We start from the raw sequence: 26545 nt of genomic DNA, 5'->3' as shown, positions 1-26545 counted from the left end.
TGTTGCCTGTAACGCTGGTAATGTAACAAATGAGGTGTATGGGGGGATATTTTGATGAAGGATATAGTTAAATGTAGGATGAGAATGAGGAAGTTTTACGGTGACTCTTTCAGGTTCGAAATTGAATTGGCAAGCTTCAAGCTAAGTATGTGTTAGGATGATTGCATTGAGATTGCTTGTATTCATCAATTAAGCATTATAGAAGGAAGTAGAGTTTTGAGAATGGGATGCTTGTAGAGGAAAAGGTGTCGAAGTAGTTTGTCTGAAACGGGGAGAATTTAACTAGCTTTTAAGTTAGCTGGCTATCTCTGATCTCTTGCTATCTCTGGAGCTGCTCTGCAGAGGAATTGTTGTATAGCAGTGGTAAAATGAAAGGATACGGAGGAGCTAGCCCTATGTAATCAGAAACTTGAGTGAGCATTAATTGGGGAAAACATGCTGAAAAAACTACTGCTTGGACTTGTAGAGGAGAATATGGTGGAAATCATTGGTTTAGGTTATCAATTTCTACTTCATAGAAGAAATTAAATTTAGATTACTTTCCCTAATGATAAATTGAACTATGATAGTACTGTGTTATGGAAACAAGACTGGGGAGGGTGGTTGGTTTTTTTTGTTTCCCGATTTTTGGTGGCCTGGGTACCACCACTCCCCCCCTCCCCCCCCCCCCCCCCCTCCCCCCAGACTTCTGATGTCACTGAAGAAGAGTGACGGAGTAGAAAATGAGTTATCAGTTTCTCTTAGAAAGATCAGAGAAGAAGAGACTAATCCAGAGACTGAAATGACAGGATGAGATGCTGGGACAGATAGATGGTTGTGAAGTACTACCACTGTAAATACCTTTCAGATATGTGGGCTGGATGCTTCAGATTTTGGGTTTGGGGTGTGGGTGGTTTTTTTTTTTCTTTTTTTTTCTTTTTCCATGGAGAAACTTAGTATGAGACTCTCAGACCAAACAAATGCAAGTCAAATTCTGACATTTTAGGCTGTGGTCTGACCAAATTTGTTGTACTTCAGAAATAAGTAATTGTCAGAGTCAAAAAGTTAGATCAATATCAAATATGAAAAAGCCGATACTTTGTTTCTGTGATTAAAATACTTTTGTTACATTTTTCAGATTATAATAATGAAGATGAATTTGGAAGAAAGTTGAGGTTCCTCTTGCAGCAGCTTCCACCTGTTAATTACAGTTTGTTAAAGTTTCTGTGTAAATTTTTAGCTAATGTAGCATCGCATCATGAAGAAATTTGGTCGGCAAGTTCTCTAGCTGCAGTCTTTGGCCCGGATGTTTTTCAGTAAGTTAGTTATAAAAGTTCATGCAGTGTTTTTATGTGAATTTGACAGTGTACCTCTGTAGTCTAAAGTCTTTCCTAGTCCATGAGTAATAATAGCAAGTACACAATATGTTTTGGGCACTATCTTTCTCTCTGTTCCCACCCCTAGCCCCCTCGCTACCTCACTCCAGTTTTGTCTTACAATGTTTGCTCAGATTTAAACAACAGTTTGTCTATGAGCTATGACATTAGAAACCACTGATTTGATTGTTACAGTACTGTAATTATACTGATGTTCAAATTTTTAGAGATAGTGTGTAAGATTACTATTTGTAGCAGGAAAGCAGTTCTGGGAGAAAACTGTTAAAGTACAAATGTATGCTGGGGTTTCCTCTACAGGAAAATACTTGGAATTTTAAATATTCCTCACAAAAAGTTAATTGACTAAATAGTTGTTACTGCATCATTTAAAAATATAAACTAGTATAAAGCTTTACAGTGCAGTAGTGTGAAGGCATGCTTAAAGTTCTGTGTGTTCAGAATGGATTAGTGATAATGGTGTGAAGTGTAGCCCTTAGTCATAGAGGTCATTCACAGGAGTTCTTTGGGGCAACAGTTGGATTTAGGTTTTTAAACTAAAACAGTGTTGAAATCTTTAGCATTTACACAGATGTGGAGGATCTGAAAGAACAAGAAATAGTTAGCAGAATAATGGCGGGACTTCTGGAGAACTACTATGAGTTCTTTGAGAATGAAGAGGAAGATTTTTCATCTACTAACGATTTAAGCTCAATAACTGAGCAGGTAAGAATATTTTAAATGGCAATATATTATCACTTAAGTATCTGTTATAAACATTTATTTAAGTTATGTTGAAATATGATTTTCTTTAGTATGCCTTTTGGTAGTTTCTTGCAGACTGACAAAACCTAGGATTTCCTTAAATGCGTTTTCTTAACATAGGCATGTTTGTGAAATTGTTGCTTTGTGGTAAGTATAGCTATGCTCTGTGGAAAAATACACAGGAACTAAATCAACAATGATATCCTGCTCAACATAGACATTGTTACGCTACATAAACAGTATAGCTTTTAATTACCTTTTTAGGAATGGAGAACTGTTTTTTTTTTTTAAAGTGAATGCAGAACCATGCTGTTGTTGATCTTGGTCAATAATATTTCTAGGTGTGTCTTACAGAAACATGCAGGGTCTTGCCCTCCACTTGATGATGTTACCAGTGGTGTTTCCCTATGCCAAAATTTTTGAATGGTGGTTCTGATTCTAAGACTTCAAAATACCATCTTGACATTAGTGGGGAAAAGTGCTGAAATTAGAGAAACAAAGTTGAGCGGAATAGAAATACTCTGGGTCTTACTATTCAATTGCCAGGCTTGGGAGATTCACCTGTCCATGTGACTGATGGTATCCATTGTCACCCTACTGCCTTTCCTGTCAACAAATTTAACTTTGAGAAGTAAAATACTGTGTCATGCTGGGATAAATAGAGATGGAGAGTTGTTGGGGAAATGGAAATTTGGTATTATGATACAACCTGCTGCTGTTGGCAAATATTTTTAATTCTACCAAATTGTGGTATACAAGTGATAATGCACGGAAGAAGTACTTTTTGTATCATCAAAGCCAGGTTCATGGATTATTGATAAAATCTTGGCACAAACCCTTCCTCAGAAATATGGAAAGTTATAAACTGAATTTTCTCATGTTCAGTTGGCTTAAGAAATGACGTAATTTCTTTCAAGAGGAAAAAGAGTAAATAACCAGCAGTTGCTAAGGAAGGTAACAAGAAATACTGAATTTTTAAGGCCTAACTATTGCACGAACCCCTCCTTTAGCAAGACGGGTAAGGCAAGTACTGGGGCAGCTGGTTGTTTCCTCTTCACTGCAGCAGACATCTCACCCCTTGGTCTGGTCTGCCAGGCGTGGGCAGCAAGTTCTGGATTGAGCAGCTTCTGATCTGCTAGCTCTTCTAGCAGAGTGCTGCAGCTTTGCAATGTTTGCTGTCTCTGTAGCTCTCTGCAGGAATATGTCTAGCACTGAGGACTGACACAGCCCTGCTGCGTGCAGGAAACTGTTAAATAAAGCTGGACTGTAACTTCTGCAACCGGAGGCTGAGGACTATTGCCTGAGTTTGGGGTGGCTGCTCTTTATAGGATAGTAGTTGGTCTCTGCTCTCATGTTTTGAAATTACTGACTTGTCTGTGGGTCCTTATATGTTTTAGCAAGAGGGTGTCCCAAGCATAGCAGCCTGTTTGGCGTGTGGTTTTGGTTTCCTTTTTCCCAAAGTTTGAGGCCTGGTAGGGTGTCCCTTTAATTTCGTGGTGTCTCCACCAGATGTCAACAGAGCACTTCTGCTGGTCCTGCTCTCTTCCGGGCTGGTGCAGGGGGGTCCGGAAGGGCCACTGGCCCCCCTGGGCACAGCCCCAGTGGGAGCTGACTGAGTGGGCTTGCCCTTGGTTCACTGGCACGTCTTGTTGCAATTACAGAGGAGAGTCAGGGGTAAATATGTTTCTGGCCCTGAACGTAGCGCCATATAACACATTACACCCCTTTTAAAAATAAACAAACACCTCCTCTGTGCCTTCTGTGTAATCTTAAACTTCTAAAGTTTTGATTTTTCTTAATTCAGTGGCTTTGTTTTATACTCATGTGGCAGATATTATAAAGCATATTTTCTTGATGCTACTACTGCTACTTTAATTTTTGGGCTTGCAAGTTTGGGCAATCAGTAATCAGTCACAGAGGGGCTTTGAGAATCAAACAGAATCACTTTGTTATGCTTACCTTTTTATGTTTTAGACATAGTTGCTTTTTAAAAAATGAAGGTGGCTGTATCGAGTTGTCAGTTGGCTATATTGTTTTACTTTTTAAATTGACTATATTTTACTACTTCAGTAAAAACATCTTCTGTGTTTGGAAACAAAGAAACAAAAATGACAAGAGGCTTCACAGAAACTTCTGGAGACCCTTGCATTTGCTGTTCTCAGTATTCACTCAGTACTTTAAAGTTTGGATTCTTAGCTATATTGCGTTCCTTAGAAGGATTTTTAAATGCTTCTCATATATGAATAAGGCTATCTAGGGAATAGAGAATTATCTCTCTTTGTTTTGTACGTAGAGGAAGAAAGGTTCTGTGCCTCGTGACTTCAGTGTGGCCAGGATTTTGTTTCTTGGTTCTGCTTATGTTCATTTACTGCATCAGAGGTGCTTCTCTTTTCAATTTTTGTCCAGTGTTTCAAAAGGATTATGCAGTGAAATGTGTGGTTTTACATAAAAGCAAGTCTAGTGTGCCAGTTTTTCTAAAATTGAAAAATGTTGTTCTTTTACATGTGTTGTTTTAATACCTCTCATGCTTGTTTAATTCCCTGGATCTTTTAAAAGAACTTCTCAAGCCATTAACTGTGATTAAATCTTTTTTAGATCAATGATCTCTTGGAAGAGGAGGAAGATGTAAAGCTTGAGCAGTCTGAAGAACTTCCAGAAGATGACACAGAGAAACCTGTTGAAAGGCCAGCTGTGGTACATCTAGATATGACAGGGAGTCTCTCGGATTCCAGGAGCGTTACAGCATCAACAAGGTAATTTGTTTCTGCCTTGGAGTTTGGATTTAAAGTTAGGAGTATAGTCTGTTCTGTCAGAGAGAGAGAGAAGCTGTCAGGCTTTTGGGATAAGTTGTGGCGTCTACAAACTGAAGCTTTAGAAGTAGGTACAGTTCTTGTAGTAGTAAAATATGGAATAAAATAACTGTTCCCAAATTTAGCAGAGGAATGCCTGTAGAACTTGGATTAACTATGATGAAACTGTAAAGTGGTATTTAAACAGTAAATTTTGTAGCAGAAATATAAAAGGGATCTGAATATTGATATCTGCAAACCCGTTCTGTACCATTTTTCCACCACTCCCTTTCAGTGGGAAATCCTAGGACTCTTTCTTGTCTCATGCTAGTGAGGAGAGGTGTGTCCTTACATGACCCTAATTCTTCTCTAAACCTGTGATAATTTGTTTGTCCAGATTTTTTTTTTTTTTTTATGGCCAGTTTGGTCAGATGTTAAATGAGGAAAGTACGTTCTTATTTCACAAGAGTAGAGTGGAATGTTTGATAAACAATTGTAATGACTACTCTGTAGATGCGATTACTTCCTGAAAATATGCTAGAGAAACAAGCACCTAGGATGTTTTTCCTAGAAAACAGCAGGGACAAAGAGGAACTATATATGACCAAAAGGGTAGTGGAGAGCAAGTGGGATAATACTGACCATTGATGATTTTTAGGTTGGAATTTAGAGGTTCTAGAAAGGCCTTTAGTAGGAGCAACGTGGAGGAAATTTTGAGCATTTAAAAGATGGCATTTTGTAAGGTTATATATGAGGCTTCATTAAATGGATTGCTTGCAAAAAAACTTGATTTTTGAGGGTCCAGGAAGTCTCTTTAATTTGAGTTGAAATGAAGACTCTGGATACCCTGTTTTGTGAAAGTTGACTTGCTAATATATTTATAAACCATCTGAAGATCCTTCTTCAGTTAATTTAAACTCTGCCAACTAAATTTATCTCCGAGGGTGATGTTTCTTTGTTATATCAATGTAGGAGTGACATGACTGGCACCTATGCACAAGATGAGGTTTAATTTGCTTTTTAGAAAACAAGCTATTAGAAAAATGCATGGAAAGCCAAGGTCTGGCATTGTCCAAACGGGCACAAAGGCTGCTGAAGCTGGAGGGGTCTGTGTTACCTGCCTGAGAGCAAGACTCTATAGAGGGATCTGTTTCACTAGGCTCTGCTGGTAGAGAGCTGTGAGCAAGTTTGGAAATTGCAAAATGTAATACAGACAGGAGTATTGCAGTGGGAGTCAGCTTTTAATTAAGACCAATCCTCCTCATAAAGGAGATTCATAAACTTAAAATCGTACTTCCATTTGAGAGCTTATTTGCACTTGCTTGTAATGCACAGGTTTATATTTTATTTCCTTGTAGTACACAAGTTTTTATTTTTAAGGTGGTTTTACTTGTACTGAGAGTTTACATTTTACAGATAGTGAATTTTACCTTTTCCCCTCCACAGCATGTGTAAGTTTACTGCCTAGGACTGTGTAGTCCCAAGAATGTGGATTTCAGGTTGAAATCTGTGCAGCTGCTTGGCTGCACACTTCCTTCTACTTCATTGCAAGAATTTGTAAAATATAAAACAATGAGAGAAACATAATTCTGTTTTGTAATTTAAATTATATTTTAATAGTTAATTATCCTTGTCAGCGAGCTGTTTAATTTTAGAGTTAAATTGAAAAAAAAAAGGTTGCTGCAGTTGGAATTTCTGTGAAAGTACTCCTTCTTCCAATTAAAGTTTTAAAGCAATTTAACTATTCACAGGTATTTAGTTACTCGTGGAATGTGGAAGTACAGCAGTAGTGACAAACTTAACGTGTTTGAGAGTTTAAATTTCATAGCCTGAAGAGAAAAACATTTTTACTCAATGTTTAGGGTTAATTAAAAATTAATAGGCGTTAATTATGGTTGGCATTTTACATAATTTGTGGGGAAGGATAAGGAGGAATTCTGTAGAAGAAGAAAGAGACTTTTGACCATAAAGCCAGAACAACGGCAGGAAACATTTAAAAAAAAACATAAATTACAGAGAATGAGAAAGTATACTTTATTAAACTTTTAACCACTATAAATAACGTAAATATTTTTCCAAACTTAAAGGCTTTCATGGTATAAATTTAATGGCTTTTTTTTTGTTTTAGTTTCTTGATAGTAAAAAAAAAGTAATAATAAAAGGAAAAAAGCAAATGTTAATGCAGGTTTATTGGGATGTTTGTCTTGACGTGGGGCCTGCAGCAGCTTATAAAGGAAAGAGGAAGAGAAGCAAATCTTAAACATGATTCTTGCAGTTCCTTAACCTGGAGTTTTGTTGCCTCTTTGCTGTTGTCAGATTTTGGGAACCAAATATCTATATTTTGGTCTGTGGAGAGAAGGAAAAGAACACTGATGCTGTGTGTTCTGCATATTAAAGATTGGTGATCTTGATTCATATGATGGGTTGTATGGCCATCCTTCTAGTTATTTGGACTATAACTTGCTTATAATTTTGCTCACTAGCTTTTTTCTGTACTCATTCTATTTGTTCTTTCTGAAACATATGACCTTTGTGCACTGCATGGTGCTAATTTGACTTGTGAATTAGAGAGAGATCTGGTGAGAATGTGGATGATCATTAATGCAGTTTTATTGAGTGACTGCTTGAAAATGGTATTTAAAATAAATCTGTTGAGTGATCTTTAAGCCTGTTACCCAATCAGGGAACGTTTTGTTGCACACAAGTTGACGTTGTGTATGTAAAGGAAATGAATCCTTTTTTTATCAGAAGTCTTTTCACCATGGGTCTCTTGGTTTTGCTGTCCCGACTTTTGGAGAAAAGAATTACTCACTCAGCATTGCAGCTGACTTTTAAGACGTGCAGTTGAAATAATCACTTTAGAATGCTTCTCTGTCATTATTCCAAATTTTTCATTGCTGTGCTTTGCCAAGCAGTATTTGCTTTACTTTTTGTAGTTCATCTCAAATATTGTCAGTCAGAAGCCTAATGTAAAAACTCTTGATATATTCTTTGGGCTTTTCAAAATTGTATGTGTAAAAATACGAGCTATGACAAGTAGTAAGTTCTGTAAAGTTTGCTTTGCCTTTATTAAATGCAATGACAAGGGCAACATCCTCACTGCTTGTGTGATACTTTTATTAACCCTTTTTTGTTTTAATTAACTCTGATCAGTGAGAGAGAGGCAATAATACTAACAGAAACAACGTGAGACAAAATGCATGTGTAGTAAGGCTGACCAAATACAACAACTGTCTGAAGTGTTAGAAAATATATTATTGTTCTGTAACATCCAAATACTTGTGGCTACTTCCATCCTAGAAAATCGGTGAACAACAAGTTAGGAAAGCTTTCAAGTGTTGATTGGGCAGCTTATTGTCAGGAGTGACCTCATGTTGCAGTCTATTTCTATTTAGACTGCAGGGTTTAGTGCAGCACTCCAGAAGTGCTCTCTGACGAGCAGCCACTGAATCCCAGCAAGCAGTATGCACAACCAACAGCCAGCATCACGCTTTGCTGTTTTTCAAATGAAGCATTTTTACATGAAGTGCTCATATGGGATAGCAAAAATAATCCGAATGGCTTGTAAAGTTCTGCTGCACAGGTAAATATATGAAAGGAAAATCTTGCTTTGATATGGTTGCAAATAAGACTTTTTTTTTTTAAACTTTAAAATTATGTGAGATTAAATGTATTTTGGAGATACTGTGAAATGAAATAATGTCTCAAATGATTTTTTTTTTTTTAGCAAGAAGTAAGACTCTGTGTACAGTCAGTAAATTACCAAGAAAAAGTTTGAAATGTTTTATCTCTAATTAATGTATATTTTTCTATCTCAAGGTATGGTTTTACTGGGACTTTTTATGGGCAGGGAGATAGTGCAAAAGGGATTCTTGGGAGTGGGTTAGCATTATGAAACAAAGATGTTTACCTTTCTGTGTCTTGCTGTGTCATGCTGCGTTAAGGCTCTGTGTAGCAGTATAAATTACAGCTTTTAAAAAGTATCCTTGAACTGTGGTACATCGGTTTGGAAGTTGTAATATATTTGCACCTAAGAGTGATTGACGCATTTCTTTCAAAAAGTGTTTAATTGCTAAAGTGATTAGTTGAAGACCTAAAATATTCTTTATGTAGTAAGAGGATTCATCAGGCTTTGCAATACTGCTGATTTATGCACATCTCTTGCTGAGTACCTCTAATGCATCTGAAGGTGTTTAATAAACACACTGGTGGACGATCCTATGCAAGGGGCTGAAGGTTATGCAGTAAGATGGGAAAATTTTGTTGTGAACCATGTCTGAAATCTTCTGGATTCTTTGGAGATGAGTTTGATTCTCCCCATTTTTGACACAGTTCCTCATTGTCTCAAGTGGTAGAATAAAAGGATTCTAGGTCATAACAGTTTCCTATAAATAGTATTTGTACTTGTGCCCTTGACTGAATTTTTTTTTTTTACTCTCTTTTACAGTTAGACTGTGGCAGTATTCTGTACTCTGGTTGCCTTTTTTTTTTTTCTGTCTCCCAATTTGTCCTATGAGTGATTGTGTTTTAATAGTAAATGGATTTAATTGTGTACAATTATGTATTATTACTTTTAGAATGTAAGCATACCTTTTATAATCAGCTTTTGTAGAACTTCCTGAAAATACTGAGATCAGTTACTTAAAACTACATTTTTTTTTTGTGTGTTTTGAAATCTTACTGGTTTCTTTCACTGAGATTCTTGCTCATGCTTCTCCTCCCTTGTTCATGAAGCTGAACTTACAGCTTCATATCTTCATTTTTTTTAATTTCAAGTATTGTCAAAACAAAATGTGTTTATCAGAAAATTTACTTTGTACAAGTATTAGGGCTATGCAGAACTTCTGTGCACAGAAATATCAATGAAACGTAAATATACTAGGTTGTAAACTTTTTCTTACCATTTCTTTGTTTGAAAGAAAACAACGAAATGCCACTCTGTTCACCTGAAGTTGTTTGATCCAGCAGCTTTGAAATTAGTGGCTCTGAGATCTAGCTTCTACATCAGGTGTTCTCATTTTCCAAAGCTATGTGGCAATGTCTATTTTGAAATAATAGTTTAGAGCTGCCTGTTCTGTCAAAGCATTTGGAATAGATAGACTTTGGTTTTTTTTTTAACCTAGGCGAACAAACACACAAATCGTAAAATTAGCTTGATTCAAAATCAAGTTTCTGTTAAAAAAAAGAAAGAAATTAAAAACTTCTGTAAGGACCTCTTGTTCAGTTGTTACACAGTGGTGTTTAAATACAGTGTACTTTGCTATTGGTCCAGTACAAGTTGTCTAAGGCTAAAGGGCATAATTATTTTTAAATAAATACTTTAACCACTTTCCTTATCAGCTAGTGTTTAATTGGCAGTCCTTTATTGCTTGTGTTTCATCTACTTAGAGGAAGCAAAAATAGAAAGTCTGCTTGAGGTGCTCCAATTACCTTTCCTCTCTCATGGTGGAACTACTGATAAACTTCATAAGGTGTAACCAAGATATTCCTTGCTGTATTAAAACTATTCTTGGGTAAGCAGAGAGGCTGTCTACATTTTCTAGTGCAGGCAAAGCTAATATCAGTCAGAACTATCTCTCAGAGGTAGTACCTGTTCAGTTCTCCAGTGGAGTGGCAAGCTCCCTCATATTTCAGAGTTTATTATGCGTTCATGAAAATAATATTTAAAATCAGCTTTGGCTGCCAACAGTGTTGTTGCATGGTAAAAAGTAGACTAAAATTTTGATTTTCAACTTTTTGAGCTTAGTTACATTTAATAGGAAGAAAAAGCATTTGTTTACCTCCCTCCCTCCAAGTTGAAATGAAGTTAGTATTTTTTTGAGTAGGATATGTAAGTTGCAACTCAGCACTGTTTACAGTAGAGTTTTCTTCTTTTATTTCATTCCTAGCATATTTACTGTCACTTTGTCTAAAAATTGAGCATTCTGTTGATAGTGAGAGCATTTTGATCACATTAATGGAAAATTGTAGAGGGACCATGTACACATGAGTTAACTTACTTGAACTTACTTGTGTTAGTTATGCTGATTTCCACCCTTCCACCCTCTCTAGGAGTTTAATATTCTAGACCGAAGTGGCTTGTGCTAGGAGACTTCCAAATGCTTTACAAATGGCTAGATCATGTCTCAAAACTTCTGGAAGGTAGCTGCTTTGCACTTGAGATGTAGCTGTCCTTGGGAAGTGCTGCAGATCTGTTGAATGTTGCAGAATAAAATTATGCAACAGTCTGACAGGCAGGGAAGGACCTCTGTGAATTGCAGCTGTGGAGGGAAGCAGAGTAATTTGGAATTTGCTTTAGGCAGCAAGGTTAAAATCTGCATTCTTAAGCGAGGTGTCAGGAAATCTTTGGAGACTAAGTGATTAGTATTTCCCATGGGAAAGACCGTACATCTGAGAGCTTATAGCTTCATAATATACATTGGCTCTTGAGAGACAGAAATCTGCATTGCTGCTTCTATGACTTTCTGTCTTATGATGGCATTCTTTAAGATTTCTTCATCTAAATGATAATGGGACTGCGAATCAGTGTTTTCTTTATATATTTATTCTACTTCTATTAGCTGCATTACATGCAGTCTCTAAGTATTTTCTAAGTTACTTTCTGTTGACTTCAAGACTTTTGATTTAGCTTGGTGAGTTTTTGTGTTTCGTTAACTTATTTCTTCTTTATTGCAGTGCTCATATCTCTCCCATAAGTATCTTGCCAGCCTCTGCAGAGTAAGTATAATGAAAATATAAAATGTTTGAATTGTGCTGTTACTAGAACATGTGTAGAAGATAAGTCTGCTTTCAAGAAAAAGAAATGCAGTAGGCCTGATGATTACAGTTATGAATGAACATACTCTAGTGTCAAGTATTTCACTTATGGCATTTAACACTAATGCAGGAAAAACCTGACATCTGTCGGTGTTGTTGACTGCAGAAACGTGAGACCACAGTATGGTAGAATATAGATTCCAAAACACTTTGGTTTTATACTTAGACATACCATAGGTCTTTGACTTTAAAATTATGATAGTATTCACATTGTATTTTTAGTAGCACTTCTAGTTGTTAGTGTTGAGTACTGTTCGGTAGAATTGTGTGTACAAATGTGGAGGAAAAACAAATGCACAATTCCAGAATTAAAAATGAGGTAAAATAGTCCAAGAGTCTTACAGGAGGATATTTTTTGTAGGCCTAACTGCATATTTTGGATGAGCTGACTAAGAAGCACTCAGCAGAGTAGTCTGTTTTTAAAGAATGCTATTGTTTTTTTGATGTATCTTTGGGTATATCCTGTGTCCTTCATCAGGTACTTGCTTATTGTCTCTGCTATTTCTTGACTCTTGCCTTTTAAGATTACAGCCCTGTACAGGATGGGTTGCAGCCAGCTGTGATGAAGTGGTACCTGCCAGAAGGTTGACTCTGACCTGTTACAGACACAGGATTTTACTGTCACATTAATATATTAGGCTTTTATAAGTTTTTGTGTATAGTTATTAAAAAATAAGTTATTCATTGTAATGTGTTGTTTACTCTTAAAATACTGTTAATAGACATCATAATACTTTATGTAAATCTTATGAAATAGAAGATAGTAAGTGCAGTAACTTCCACTGCCTTTTTGGAGAAGTTAGTCTCTTTTTGTCTTGAAGTACTTGTCATCAAAGATTCCTGTCGTGTGTAAAGTTTGTTATCTGTGCCTTTCTGCATAGTTGATCAATGCAAAAGGAGAGTTCTTAATGTGAATTTTCTGACTTTTTTCTTTTTAGCATTTTAGAAAGAACAATTAGAGCAGCTGTGGAACAGCACCTTTTCGACCTGCAGAGCAGCTTAGATAATGATCTTAAACATACACAGCAACACAGACTGGGCTGTAACAATGAAGCAAAAAATCCCAGCAGGGATGAGGAAGGATCTAACAACCAGTAAGACTTTGTATCTGTAATGAATTCTATAGGATTGTATATCTTAACTCTTCCAAAACAAAGTACCCCAATCCCCCACCTCCACCCAATGCAAAAGTTATGAATACTGCTATTAACTTCAGTTTATCTCATATTTTAAACCACATCAACTTTCATCAGTTGCCGGTAACCAACAGCTCTTGAAGCAAGTATTTTAAATTGATCTTATAGCTAAAAATGTTGTTTAGTCTAACTGCTTCACTGCTGAATTCAGTGCAAGTAGCACAAGAACTTAAATGTACCCAAATGCTTTCGTTCTTATCTCACTGATGCTACATATGACACAATTTTACCACGTGAAAGCTGTTGTAGATGCTGTTTCAGTTTCTTTACCCCATCTTTCCACGTCAATATAGCTATTTTACTGGTCTGGCTGCCAGTGTCAACGAAACAGCTAAAAATGGATAGAATGAGCACTGTGGGTCTATTTTCATAAGAGTTTCAGCCTCATTTGATCAGCTTTTATTTTTATTGTAAATTTTGCTGTGTTATGTGTGTAGCAGTTGCCACAGCAGCATTGAGAAGATGGTACATTTTGGTGCTTTATTAAAAATAAATAGTTGTGTTTAATACCCAGACTCCAAGAATGTGTAGTTAAGTAGTAGGACCTCAGCACCTAAATTCCTTTGTTGCTCAGAGCCTGAAATACGTGAAGCATTCAGAGACTTGACTGCTCTTTTCTAAATTATTCAGTCTTTACTGTTTTTAGAAGTCTTATCTGTGACAAGAGGTCAGACTAAAGTTAGCAGTTCATAAAGGTAGTAATCATTGCTGGTAATGATCAATTAAAACTGAGTTTTAGTGTTAGAGATTTAATGTCTTTGAAGTAATTTATAAGTAAGTGGGTAATGGCCTGAAAGACCTGTTGCGGCCAAATTCCTTCAGTTACAACGCAAGTGCTTTAAAGGCTGGCTGACTTCACGGAGTGGAGGCTAAAAGTACCATCACTGCAGGTTTGAAACCAGTATACTCTTCTGGCACAGTGACTATTTCAGATGCTTCTTATTATCGTTCCACTGTGGATTAACTGTAATAGAGGATACTTGATAGTGTTCTTGAAAGAGGTCATCTGGGTCCTTTAAAGCAGTGCTGCCAGCAGACTGTGCACAAGGCAAATACACAGTTAAATGAAGAACTAAAAAATGCAGTGATCCAATACAGATTGTAAGAAATCTAACTAACTTAAATAACTTAAAATAATTCCTGGAATTAAGAGTTAAAATGTTAATTTCTGAACCATCCTGTTTAGTATCTATGTATCTGATACAGGAGGAACATTTTTTAAGGGAGTTCAGAATTCTTTGTGAGCAAGGAAAAGGAAGGCAAGGAAGTCAAAGGCTTGTGATGAATTACAGAATCATGTGGTAACAGGGATGGCGCCACGTAAGGAATATACGGACACAAATGCAGTGTAAATTAGTTTTAATCTGGTTGTACTGTTACAAGCCTTAAGTTGAATTCTAGGAAGGTTAAATTTTAGAAATAATGGGATTTCTCACTGGAGGGGAACAGAGTGATGCCAGCTGTAAGCTAGCTGGCTTCAGTATTGAGAGGAGTGTAGCCACAGCGACTTCATCGAGTCACTGTAGTTTCAATACATCATTGTGTCTGGCTGTTGGCGCTTTTATTCCTTAGGCCAGCATAGCAAGTGGGGGATGTATGCCTGAACCTTTATAAAAGCATCAAATAAATACATTTTAATATGTCTATCACGTACTGTTGTAGAAAACCTCAAAAGTGTATATAAACTACATAAATAATTAAATTTGCCTACAGGTGTTTGAAACTGTAGATGCTACCAGTATCTTTGATTACAATAATTTTGTTGAGGAGGAAAAAAAAAAAAAGCCAACCCTGATGTTTGAATGTTTGATACTGTTGAAGGGAAGAAAAAAAAGTGCTATATTTTGGGGGGGTTATTTATTTGTTTATTTTAAAGGTGGAACAACAGGTTGCTAAAGTTCTGTTCTGTTTTTACCTTTAGGAATGATGTTATTGAAGATAATGACGCTGGTAGCAGTGAGAACACAGGAGACTGCTCTGAAGTATTGGTTTGCACTGATGTAGACAGTGAAGCTATGAAACATGATACTGTAACTGAGGAAGAAGAAAGCGTTCAGGTGAGAGGAAGAGCCTCCTGTATATAAAAATCATAAATTGTTGTGACTTTAGCAAAGTGCTTCAGAGATCCAAGTTTTCCTAATAGTATAGCTTTACATGGTGCTGTTGCTCTGTGCAGTTAATTGTCTTCTCTGCTGTGCGCATTTCGTAGACACGCAGAGAGAAATTTTTGTGTGCTTTGGTGCAACCTGTTTGGACTCTGAGTGATGCTTTTCTGTTGGTCTTTCACAGGTACCAGCCCTTCCTTCTGCTCAGGTAAGTCAGTCTATCAGCAAGCATAATGCTGGTTAGAATAGCATCTGTGTTAGTAAAAGCTTCCTGAGGAGCAGAAGTTCTAGAGCTGTGATTGTAGCATAGCCCACAGTTGGCTATATCTGTATCAAGAAAGGATAGAAGTAGCAGCCTCTTGACTATGCTTGTGCTTGGAAGGTGTGGTTTTGTAATTAGCTAATTACAGCCTTTTTTCACTGCTTCCAGTTTCTTTTGTGGTAGGCACAGACGTCCTGTTCTTTTCAACACATCTTCGTCTTCTTTCTAGTTGAAAGAGGTTCCGTTACTGCTCCTTGGACCTCTTTACTTAGGTATTTGACTTCTGCTGTGCTGGTAGCTCATGTGCCTCTATAATTATGTTTATGCTTAGAATTCGTACACTTGAGGTGTTCAGCAAAAGAAGAATGAAAGAAAATTAGACTTGTCACCTGTGGAAGAGGTTCAGCACTTAGTATTGTCATCCTGAAAGGTATCAGGATTGACCACTTGTATTCCAACACGGAAAAATCTGTCTAGAGTGCTGCATAACCATATATGAGGATGTGATGCTAACATGCTTGTAAAAATAAAATACTTAGTTATATCTTTTTAAAAACTGTTTTGATTGGAAAATACAATGTTAATGATACTTGAAGTTGTTGTTAAAGTTCAGAAAGGAACTGAGAATGTAAACAGCAAACCACAGGATCATCAGGTGTCATAGATTTAATTTTGGCTTTGCTTTCATATATTATGCTTGAATTGAACAGCTTCATGTCACTGAAAGAAGCCAAGAGTATTATATACAGTTTGAATGGAGCCCCAGTATTGTAGCAACTGTAAATGTTGAAATAATTTTGCCTTGTACAACAAACATGCCTCAGGTTTAGTTTGAGCTGGAAATTATTAGATCTTAACATACAATCAAATGTGAAGGTTTGTGGTATGTATGGCCTGAATTTGTAATGATGGCCTGAACTGTACCAGCATTTTTTATTAGCAAGCAGACATCAGTCTGTCATTCAGGGTATCTTTATGCGATCAAGCAATGCTGTAAAATATGTGCTGACAAAAATGAAATCAAGTATAACAGTAATATGTAAGAGAATATAGTTTCTACCACTCTGTATGAAGTAGCACATATGTAGCTGTCAAATAAGCACTTCTAATGAAAAATTCAAATCTATAGTTCCTTACTTGTTTTGTAAAACTTTCGTGTTATAAATCTAAATGATGAATTCTGTGGGTAGAAAGATTTCCTATACATGTGTTGAGAGCTTTCTACAATGGTTTTTAGCTTCTTGCCTGTGGGTCCATAAATCTTTCTGAGGGTTTCCTGAAAGATAACTAGATAAGCAAGCCTATTGTCAGTAGACCTAAATTAACTAGAAGAATTTAATGGGTCTGTGAACTTGAAAAGATAGAAATGGATCCCTTAGCATAGTGAAACTGTGAGTCTTGTCTGGAATCTGTGTTTTAATTAAAACAGAATGTTGCTGTAGTGCTTTTCACTATTGTAATGTATTCTTCTAGCCTTCTCTTTACTTTTATGGATCCCAAATGAATTTTGAATCACCTAACAAGCCAAATTTTTCAGTTGTTCCCGCTGAACTAGCATATTGTTTTAGAATCCCTTTCTGTAAATTAAAATTTCACAGAATGTATTGATTGTCCAGGTTCTTTCCTGATGCTAGTACCAAATCTTGTTCTAAAAAAATTACTCGATTGTTATCCTATAGAGTAAAATGCACAAAACATGGTGTTGCAATTAGGTGATATTTTATCTAGTTCAGGCGAACATTATGTTTGCAAGAACTCTGTTGAAAGTACAGGGTAGAGTTCCATATTTCTGCCCTAAGTCTTTTTCTGACTGGCTATTGTATGTCTTCTTTTATTTGTAGTGTTTGTTTTAGGTTTTCAGTCTTTTGACAATGAAAGCCTTCAAATACAGTAGAGAGCAAGTTTCTTATATTAACTCCTAACACTTTACTTTCTCCTGACTTCCTAGTTAAAATATGTGCTGAGCTTTAGAACTCAAAACTCAGAAAGTACAAATGTAGATGGAGAAGCAAAAATTGCAAATTGGTGACTTTTCAGTGTATTTTATGCTGTTCCAACGGTTTCAAAGGACAGCTGAGAAATGTGGATTACACTTCTTAAGAAGTATGTGCACTTCAGAGTTCCAAGTATGTTACTGTGCTAAGAATATAAAGGGGAACATGATGCTTGGGAGTGCACGGTCACGTATAGATGCACCTCTGTTGTCATACCTGATGTCATTGGCCTTTTTTGCTTTTGGATACGTTTCTGCCCATTGATTTCTGTGGTAAGGTGGCATTCTGGAGTGAAGCTTTGTCTTTTTTTCAATGTTAGTTTTTACCGTCTTGCTAATACACCATTTCAAATGTTATTGGAGAGTTGTATCTTTGGGGAAGAGGTTAAAGGGAAATACACTGATTCTTCTGTATGAAAGGAGTTTGAGAAAGGCATGTAGGGTTGTAGGAAATGAAAGACTCCTTTGGGTCTGAAATGGAAACAGAAGCAGCTGTTTCCACAACTACAATAAGTGTGACTACGCAAAACTTGCACAAGTCATTTCCAGGGTGGAAGTTATCTCCTGGAGTAGGACAAATGCATTGTAATTAAAAATTGTTTTTTGACTTGAAGGCTGGAATAATGTAAACAGAATAATGGAGTTTTGTCTGATAAGGGTGAATATTAGTGTCAGCAGTGTAAAACTGGCAACTGTTATGTATATTTGAACTCTCTAGGTAACTTTATTTTATATTCAGACATTTTAAAGATCATTTGTGAGAACTTCTTAAAGTCTGAAATGAAACGTAATCTGTTATTTTAAAATGACATCTTTTATATTTCAAATTTCTTATATTCCCCCAAATAAGACACTTTTTGAAGAAATAAAGTACTGGTGTAAATACTTAAAAGTAGTCAGTCTTCCTGTGCCAACTTTTAGTGAACAAAATGGTGACATGTACTCATCTGAACTTGTTTTGTGAGATGGTGTCATAGAAATGCCAACATTTCTTCATCCCCTTCCAGCTCTGTTGCTGCTTTATTTAGTAACAGGGATTAGTAGCTCCTTTTAGAAAGTCTGTCAGACTTGTTTCATTTCGTATATGCTGAGCACAAGTCTACATCCAACTCTGTTATTTTTGAGACTAAGATATACTTAGTGCAATGATTTTAGTCACCCCAAACTTCATGCTATGATTGACGATTTGCAGCAGAACTGTTGGTGTTAATATTTCAATGAAATAGTAAAAATTGGTTTGTCTGAAGATGAAAAGTCATTGTCTGTCTGCTAGTGATTGAAATACCTGGTTACTCGCCTTACTTCAGATGTAAAAATGTTTCATGGTTAAAAAGTATGATTTTCACCCCAACACAACAAGCTGTGCTTTTATTTCATGAGGGTTTTTTTTGTGGTCAGAGATGATTACAGAAATGTTTTCAGCTAAAAATGCCATTCCCAAATATTTCTAAACATACTTTTTGCCAACAGACTGCAGATATATTATTGAAACCATGTGATGAAGATACAGATGTTGATGGAGAAAATAATAGTGAAAGGTATGTATTTTTCTTTAGTCAGTGACGTGGCAGAATGTGTAACTTCAGTTTTGAAACGTGAATGTACCAAACTGATTTGTGACAACACAGTACAACATGAGGGAGGTGAAACTAAACATACAATTTTTTGCATGTGAAAACGGAGAGAGTAAGATGGACTTACCTTTTTATGATGATCATATAAAAGGCATGGAATTTCATGCACCTAAAAGAGAAAATAAGTACAAGCTGATATGATGTATGTCACGGCTTTTTTGTGAACAACCCTATGTTCTGGGCAAGAGAAACAGAAGACAAAAAAGTTATTTTCTCTAAAATACCTTGGCACATTTTATTACTCTTAATGATTGAAGAATTAATGCTGGTAATGGTGACTATCCAGAAAACTTTAAGTTCATTTGCAGTTTGAGTTCAGCACTGATTGAAATTTCAGTCTGAGTTGGATTCAGTTTTAAAATATTTACTCCCAGTTTGAGAATAAAGGTCTGAGCTGTTTTTATTTCCAACTTGGTTCAAGTCCAGTTGTTGTTTATGTGCTTCAGCCTGAAATTCCGTGTGAAGAACAAAGTGGAAGCAATGTAACTTTTGCTCCCCAGAATTTTAGTATCACTTTAAGGAAATACATTGCATATCTGCTAACACTGGACTAGGCTATGTAAGAATAAAATGTAAAGGGGGTATATAGTATTTACTGTCCATTAAGAACTTGTATTTAAAATGATAACTAGGTCTGTGTCTTCTTTTTAGGCAAAATAATATATTGCTTGATGGCAATGATAGAATATCTTCAGAGATGTTTCTGGTAAGATTATAATTTCATATATCTACAGATACACAGCATCTTACAAACTTACATGAAATACAGATATGAAGAAAACCAATAAATTTAGCTTTTAACATCTTATGTTGGTTGGTCTGCTGCAAGGTTTGCAAAACCTCTGTTAGAGATCTCATCATCTCACTTCACAGAAACTTTTGGCAGCAGAGCAGGCTTATACTTATGCATCCCATGCAAGGAATGTTTTGTAGTGCAAATAATTGACTACTCTTGGCGGGGGCAGGGGATGATGATTGTTTATAACTCTGTGAGTGAGGAAAGAAGAATTTTTTTTTTCCCCCAGAAAATTTCCAGAAGTGCTGGAACTGGCACTGATTAGGTACTTGATTTCCAGTTGCTAAATAATAATAAAATTGTTCTGTTATGTTATTTAAATACAGGATGCAAGTAGCAAGACTTGTGATCTTAATGCAAATACTGATTCAGAGGTGTCAGGAGATGGCAACGTTAATGTTTCTGAGGAAACTCTGGGTGTTCAAGTACCACGTCTAGATCTGAAGAATGTATCTGATGGTGACAAATGGGAAGGTAACTTTCACCCTTTAGCTCACAATATAGTTAGCTAGTAATGATAAACAAAACATTTTACAAAGTAGAAGCAGCAGACAACTTACACTTTTTTTTGTTCAGTTCGATCTGAATAATATGTTCCCATACACATGATAAGATCAACCAAGTCATGACACAGGTCCTATCTTGTTTCAGAACTATATGCAACTTGATGAAGGACCTTAAAAAACTATAATGAAAAGAGTCAAAGGAGCAACTGAAGCAAGCAAAAAAGCCTAAATTTCATACTAGAGATTTTTTTTAAGTGACTTATGGTTCCCAGGACCCTGAGTCTCTTATCCAAGTCCTTAAAAACACTTTCTCTAATTATGTCATGTAGTTCTTTCACACTCTGTCTTCTTTGGTTTTCTTTTTCTTAAAATATAAACTCCTGAAGTTCTAATACTAGCTGAATTTGACTTAAAATCACTCAACTGCTAAACACAGCAATTTTTATTTAATTTATTCTGAAAAATGTGTTGAGTGTTTAAAACAAAAACATGAGGAATGTCAGACGTTGGTTTCTAAAGCTAAAGTTTCTAAAACTTTCTAAAGATGTTGGTTTCTAAAGCTAAAGTTGCAGATGGATATTATTTCTGTGCCCCTTCTCCCTCCATTGTTTGGATTTTAGGAAAAACAAAATGTTTGCAATACAGTTTTCTCTCAGACAGGATTCCTTGTGTTCGTGACCTTATTCTCCATGGCCTTCCAGGTTTAGGAAGCCCCTAAGCTCGTGACTTTACTGAACTTTGTTGCTCAAATGTCTTGTAATAATTGTTTAGACTGTTGTTTTACTTGTGTAAAAACATAACCCCTTTGTAACCAGAGCAAAACACTCTTGTCAAGATCTTCTTTTCCGAAGTACTTATCTTTTTATGTGTTCCTTATATCCTGTTTCCTGTGCCTGCTGTTGATATTCTGAATTGTCACACCTTGAAAAATGCAGGTGATATAGTTTGCTAAAATACTGTGAACTGTCACTGACAGTACATGGGCACAGTCCACTTGTTTCCAATTTTAAAACCTTGCAAATACAACTTGGTGGATACAATACAAATTTATTACACAGGGACGAGGTTCTAACTTCCAACAGGCTGTTCCAGTAATAGCTATTCTTTGAGATGCCTGTAAGTGTCACAGTGAAATGTTAGTAAGACACTCATACAAAAAATGACTGCACTTAACTTCTGGTTGCTGTGTTACACGTATTAAAATTAGTGAAGTATACCTGGAACGTGTGTAGTTTAACAGTGCAGCATATAGTTGTAGCATGTCAGCACACAAAGCTTTGTCCTGAAGCTCAAATGCTGATAACTTATTGTAATTTTGTCGCCAGTGTTGACTGTTTTCCAAATTAATTGCTTGCATGAGTCCATACTTCCCTTCTAACCCTTTTACAAATTATAGAGTTTGCAACTTGTGACTGGCTGATTTACATTTGTAAAATATTTGCTGGTTGGCCTTCCTGAGCCCTAGCAAACTGTACATTCAGAGTATGTCATGTCATATAGAAGTCGATTTGCAGACATCCAAAGACACTGAGTCCAGATGTTCATACTTGTTGCCCAAGTTAATAACGCTGTCTAAAGTTTAAAAAAAAAAAAAAATCCTGCTTATGTTCTCAGTGTTTTATTTACATTAATTGCTTACTTGCACATTACATTTTGCTGCATCCTCTATTCGTGTTAATCTGGTTTAAGATGTATTCTCAGAAGGTTTGTGGCTTCCTTTTTCATTATTTTCTTAAATCTGCTCATAAAAGTTGCTTTAGTTTTACTTACCGAAATAGCTTTTTGACCCTTACTTTGAAAAGAAAGTAGCGTATCTGTATATAAATTTATATTACAAGCTTCTTGGTAGTAAAATCATGATGTTTTGCAAGAGGTGTTACTTCATTGCAAAGTATTTTAACTTTGGCTATTCTTTAGGCCTCTTTAGAATAGATATTAGGATTTCAGCCTTCCAAGGCACTGCAAGCCCTTGTGGCATCCCATTGAAGTAGATTGGCTTTGTAAAGAAATCTGTGCTAGTCCAAATCTTATTACAAGATTTGGGTTATTAAAGCCTATATAATAGAAAATTTAAAGACCTGTAACCAACAGAGTTCTTGAAAACGACTATGAAATGTTTGCTGGCTTAAGGCAAAAATGCAGATCAGTTAATCTGTATTTCTGAGTATTTTTTTTTCTGCATTTGTTGTGCTTTTTGGAAATCATGACCATCTCTATTATTTACGAACTATGAGCAAAAACATATTTAGAACTTGTCTTTTGTTAATTGAGGATGTGTGAGACTCTTACTAAACTGCAATAAGTCTTTACTATTCCTGTGTCAGTTCTTTGTAAGCCTTTTCAGTAAAAAGTTCAAATTCGCTAAGGACTGAGCATCCTTACCTGCCATTGAAATTGCTTGGAAGCTGAGAGTGCTCAGGGCCTGGCCCAAAAGATGGGATGTTTTTCCCTGATACTGTATCTTCCTGCTTTACGTGTTATGTATAGTTTGTTCTGACTGTGCTGTGTGTTCACTTTAGTATTTTTGCCATTCTTTTTCATTTTATTAGCGCCATGCCCTATCACTTTTCCCCTCATTGATTTCAAAACAATGCATCTGCAGAGAGAAGGGGAGGGTAAGTATGGTTCGCCATACATTCAGTTATCTGCCTTTTGATAGTTTATGGTTTGCTTTCTAACTAACCCTTCACCTGCTGTCCCTTATATCTTGGGAATATTCTGATCTGCAGTTTTTTTGTTTACTTTTTTTCTAAAAGGTCCCCTTCTTGTATCTTGTACTGTGTAAACAGGCAAGATTATAGCTTAAAAACAAAACCAAAAAAATCCCAATAATACTTAGTAAATGTACAATGGAAAGCAGGTACAAGGGTTATTTTTTTAAAGATTACTTTGTGGGTTTTATTGTTGTTCTGCACACTTTGAACCCAGTTTTCAAATTTCTGATTTGAACTGGAAAATACAAGCAACTCTTTGAAAGGAAAAGGGGGGTGGGTTTTTAAATTAAAGTGCTTGGAAGGCCATGTCAGCTTTTTGTTAGACAGCAAGAAAACCATGTCTAAGAATTGTAAGGGATGTTAGCAACTAACTTTTTATAGTGATTTAAAAGAATTGATTGTTTTGGAATCCCCTACCTAAAACAAATCACCTTCTACAAATTAAGAAATCTCTTTTTCTCAGTGGTGTCAAAATGGATTTAAACTTAAAAACCCAACAACACTCTTTTAAAAAGACTTAAGCAAATGGGCATTATACCTAAAGAGGTATTGTCAGGCTTACCTTCTTCAAAACCAAGAGGACAGTCTTTCAAAGTACATGCGTAAGGTATGAAAATTAATTTCCACAGCAAAATATTGCAATGGACAGTAAATATATTCTTCTAACTGTGGATTTCTGATACATAAATAAGGCTCCTTTATACTGTTGAACTGTTCAGAAATGCATACTCCCAAGATACACTTTGAAAAAGGGATCCTAGTGTGCATACTTCATTTCAGTACCATTTTCTTTCAATTGTTACATGACAGAATCTGTAGCTTTCTGATGTATTTCGACGTTTTTATTCACTTTGTGTATGACACCACATCCTTTATAGCATACAAGACTAAGCATTGGGTACGCATTTTTGTTTCCTTTTGGCTCTTGTTTATAATTCTGTTAACAGAAAAGTACCATTTTGTGTCCCTTTTTTATCTTCTAGATCCGTTTCCTGCTTTCAAATCTTGGCAGGAGGACAGTGAATCTGGAGAAGCTCAGCTTTCCCCACAGGCTGGAAGGATGACTAATCATCCATTGGAAGAGGACTGTCACCCGATATTGTCACATCGTAGTTTGGATTTTGGGCAAAGCCAACGTTTCTTACATGATCCAGAAACTTTAGATTCTTCATCCAAAGCACTTTCTTTTGTTAGGTATGTATTTTAATGCAATTTGGTGGGTGTTGGGGCAGGAGATGTTACTGCCAGTATGAAAATAGAGCTGTTTAAGAGCCTGATGGGTTTTCAAGATACAATATAATTGAAGACCAAGGTCAAGTGTAGCATTATATGGCCATTTGGCTGTTCTGCCTGCCCAGGAACTGCCATAGTGAGTCAGGCCAGAGGTTCATCTGGGGTGGTATCGTGTCTCTCAAAGTGGCCACTGGCAGATGCTGAGTGAAAGATTATAAAAATAGGACGAGCTTGCACAGATTTCCCTGGCATTTGGTCAGGGCTTCTGACAACCTGCTGTAACAGCACTTCCTAGACGGAAGATAGTATTTATATCCTTTGTTTACCAGTCTTCACTGAACTGCTGGTCTATGATCTGATGTAAGTTTTGGCTTTTTTTTTTTTTTGTCAATAGCATGAATATCTGTTTTCATATTGCATAATTTTGGGTTTGTTTGGCAGAGTGTGTTGTCCATTCCCAGTAAAAAGAGCCAGGTTATACAGACCATTGCTACTAAAGTGTGCAGTAATGGTCTGGGCAGATTCTTCGTTTGGGCAGTGGAAAGTCTTTGTTCAGAAGGGTTATAGGAAAGTGTCAGCTGTTAGAGGGAGAGGCATGGGATAGCAGTACAGTGAAGAGATAGGGTTCTTAATGCAGGTCCTCTGCTGCAGATTTGGAGAATCAAGCCTGTTTAACCCAGTGTATGAAAGTACAGTTGTAACTAAACAGGCTCCAAGCTATTTGTGTGATGCTGGGGAGTGTGACCCTCCAAAACTGTAAATAACCTGTGACCTGTACTGTCCACTACTGTTACTATGAAAGCGAATTTAAGGAGATTTTCCATGCTTGTTAGGGAAGAAATAATCTCATAAAAATGAGAAAAATCTGGAACGGGAAAGACCAAGTTTAGAGTCTGCAGTTCTCTGTCTGACATAGATTTATTGATGCAAAAAGATCCTTGCCCAAGTTTTCTCCAGTTAGCTACAGAAGGTAGTTGACAAGTACTGCTAAAATGATACAGAAGACTGACCTGCAGAAAAGTGCTGATTGTATTAGCTGTCCTCCTCATTCTGAAAGTAAGAAGAATCTACAGTAGTAGATTATTAGATCAGTATTTCTAATATCTTGAACTACGGATGTGTCGCTAGCTGTGTTGAGGGATCTTTCAGGCACCCTGTGTAATAAGTGTACCAGAAAGTTCTCATGGTCAGTCTTAAAATAAAAAGGCTTTTCACAAGCAGCAAACGTCAGGGAGCTGAGCAAGCGCAAAAGATGATTTAAAACCAGAATCACATAATTTAGAAATGTGTTAGTAAGGCCAGCAGATGATGTAGATGTTTTTTAGATAACTATCTAATAACTTGCCTGAGACAGTTAAGCAGAACTGTCTAATTACCAGGGATTGTTCAGTGGTAGCTTCTAGCCTAGGCTTTATTCTGTGCCCAATACTTCAAGAAGTACTGAGTATCTAGTAACTTAGGTAAGTAGCCTAGCCACCAAAAAGATCTGAATTGTTTTAGTAACAATGTAATTAATGTACATTAGTTTATTAAACTTGAATTTCAAATGCTGTGTTTATGTTAGGGGTATTACTGAAATTAGAGAGGAAAAAATAACACGTCACATTTTGAAGGCGGCAGATCAAAGCATTTTGATTTGGTAATTAAATATCTCTGACTGAAAATCTGAAAAGAATGGGTTATGAACTGGAGAAAAAAATTGAAATTAGTCATCTGTTACTCAAATATAGAAGTTGTTTGCCCTTGTTTACTTATTTCAATGACGTTTTAAAAATGTTTTTGGTACAGAACGCGAAGAGCATCCTTTAGCTCAAAAGATGACAAAAGGGAAGACAAGACACCATATCAGCTTGTCAAGAAATTACAGAAAAAAATAAAACAATTTGAGGAACAATTTGAAAAAGAGAAAAACAGTAAGGTAAGTTACTCCTTCTGCTTTTATTCAGGATAAAGGACTGCATGGTGGAGTTAGGTTACTTCTTGTAGTTCATCACTGAATAACCATGGGTTCACAAAGAGAATAATTTTATCATACACTGCTGTTGGCAAAAGTGAACTGAGCAACAGCAGTACTAGAAAATGTGCCATAATGCCCAAAGAAGGGCAGACGGTGACAGTTATGCAGTGAGGCTGAGGGGATGTCAGATGAGATATGTGGAGAGACAGAAGCATCTTGCCAGTCTCTGGTTCAACTTCTGATGTCTTGTTTCAAGTTTATTTTCACAAGTGTTGTCCGTTATGTTGGCACTGAGATCTGATCTGGTACTAAGAGTGGCATCCATGTTACTAGTCACATTCACTGTCATAAATATTACCAAATCTTGAAAGAAGTATTTATAAACAAGATATAGTGTGTGCATTTTCATAAAATGTTATTTGCTTGT

At 36.3% G+C, this 26545-nt stretch overlaps 1 protein-coding gene across 2 annotated transcripts in view; it reads left to right on the top strand.

Moving 5' to 3' along the window:
- The window catches only part of FAM13B (family with sequence similarity 13, member B), a 39409-nt gene that overhangs the window by 5246 nt on the left and 7618 nt on the right, over nucleotides 1–26545 (top strand). Inside the window, exons 4-15 of one of the 2 annotated variants that reach the window (XM_009696976.1) lie at nucleotides 1118–1295; nucleotides 1934–2078; nucleotides 8386–8489; nucleotides 11582–11623; nucleotides 12661–12816; nucleotides 14840–14975; nucleotides 15208–15231; nucleotides 18749–18816; nucleotides 19564–19618; nucleotides 20035–20182; nucleotides 23912–24122; nucleotides 25950–26079. In XM_009696976.1, the coding sequence (XP_009695278.1) occupies nucleotides 1118–1295; nucleotides 1934–2078; nucleotides 8386–8489; nucleotides 11582–11623; nucleotides 12661–12816; nucleotides 14840–14975; nucleotides 15208–15231; nucleotides 18749–18816; nucleotides 19564–19618; nucleotides 20035–20182; nucleotides 23912–24122; nucleotides 25950–26079 (1397 nt within the window). Of the gene's footprint in view, nucleotides 1–1117; nucleotides 1296–1933; nucleotides 2079–4712; nucleotides 4871–8385; nucleotides 8490–11581; nucleotides 11624–12660; nucleotides 12817–14839; nucleotides 14976–15207; nucleotides 15232–18748; nucleotides 18817–19563; nucleotides 19619–20034; nucleotides 20183–23911; nucleotides 24123–25949; nucleotides 26080–26545 lie in introns of both variants that reach the window. The other variant, XM_009696975.1, reaches the window with a different exon arrangement.

This window comes from Cariama cristata, unplaced genomic scaffold, assembly GCF_000690535.1.
Source record: "Cariama cristata isolate BGI_N322 unplaced genomic scaffold, ASM69053v1 scaffold19243, whole genome shotgun sequence".
Lineage (NCBI taxonomy): Eukaryota > Metazoa > Chordata > Aves > Cariamiformes > Cariamidae > Cariama > Cariama cristata.
The sequence above is the reverse complement of the archived record's forward strand: the minus strand, read 5'-3'. Positions and strand labels throughout refer to the sequence as shown.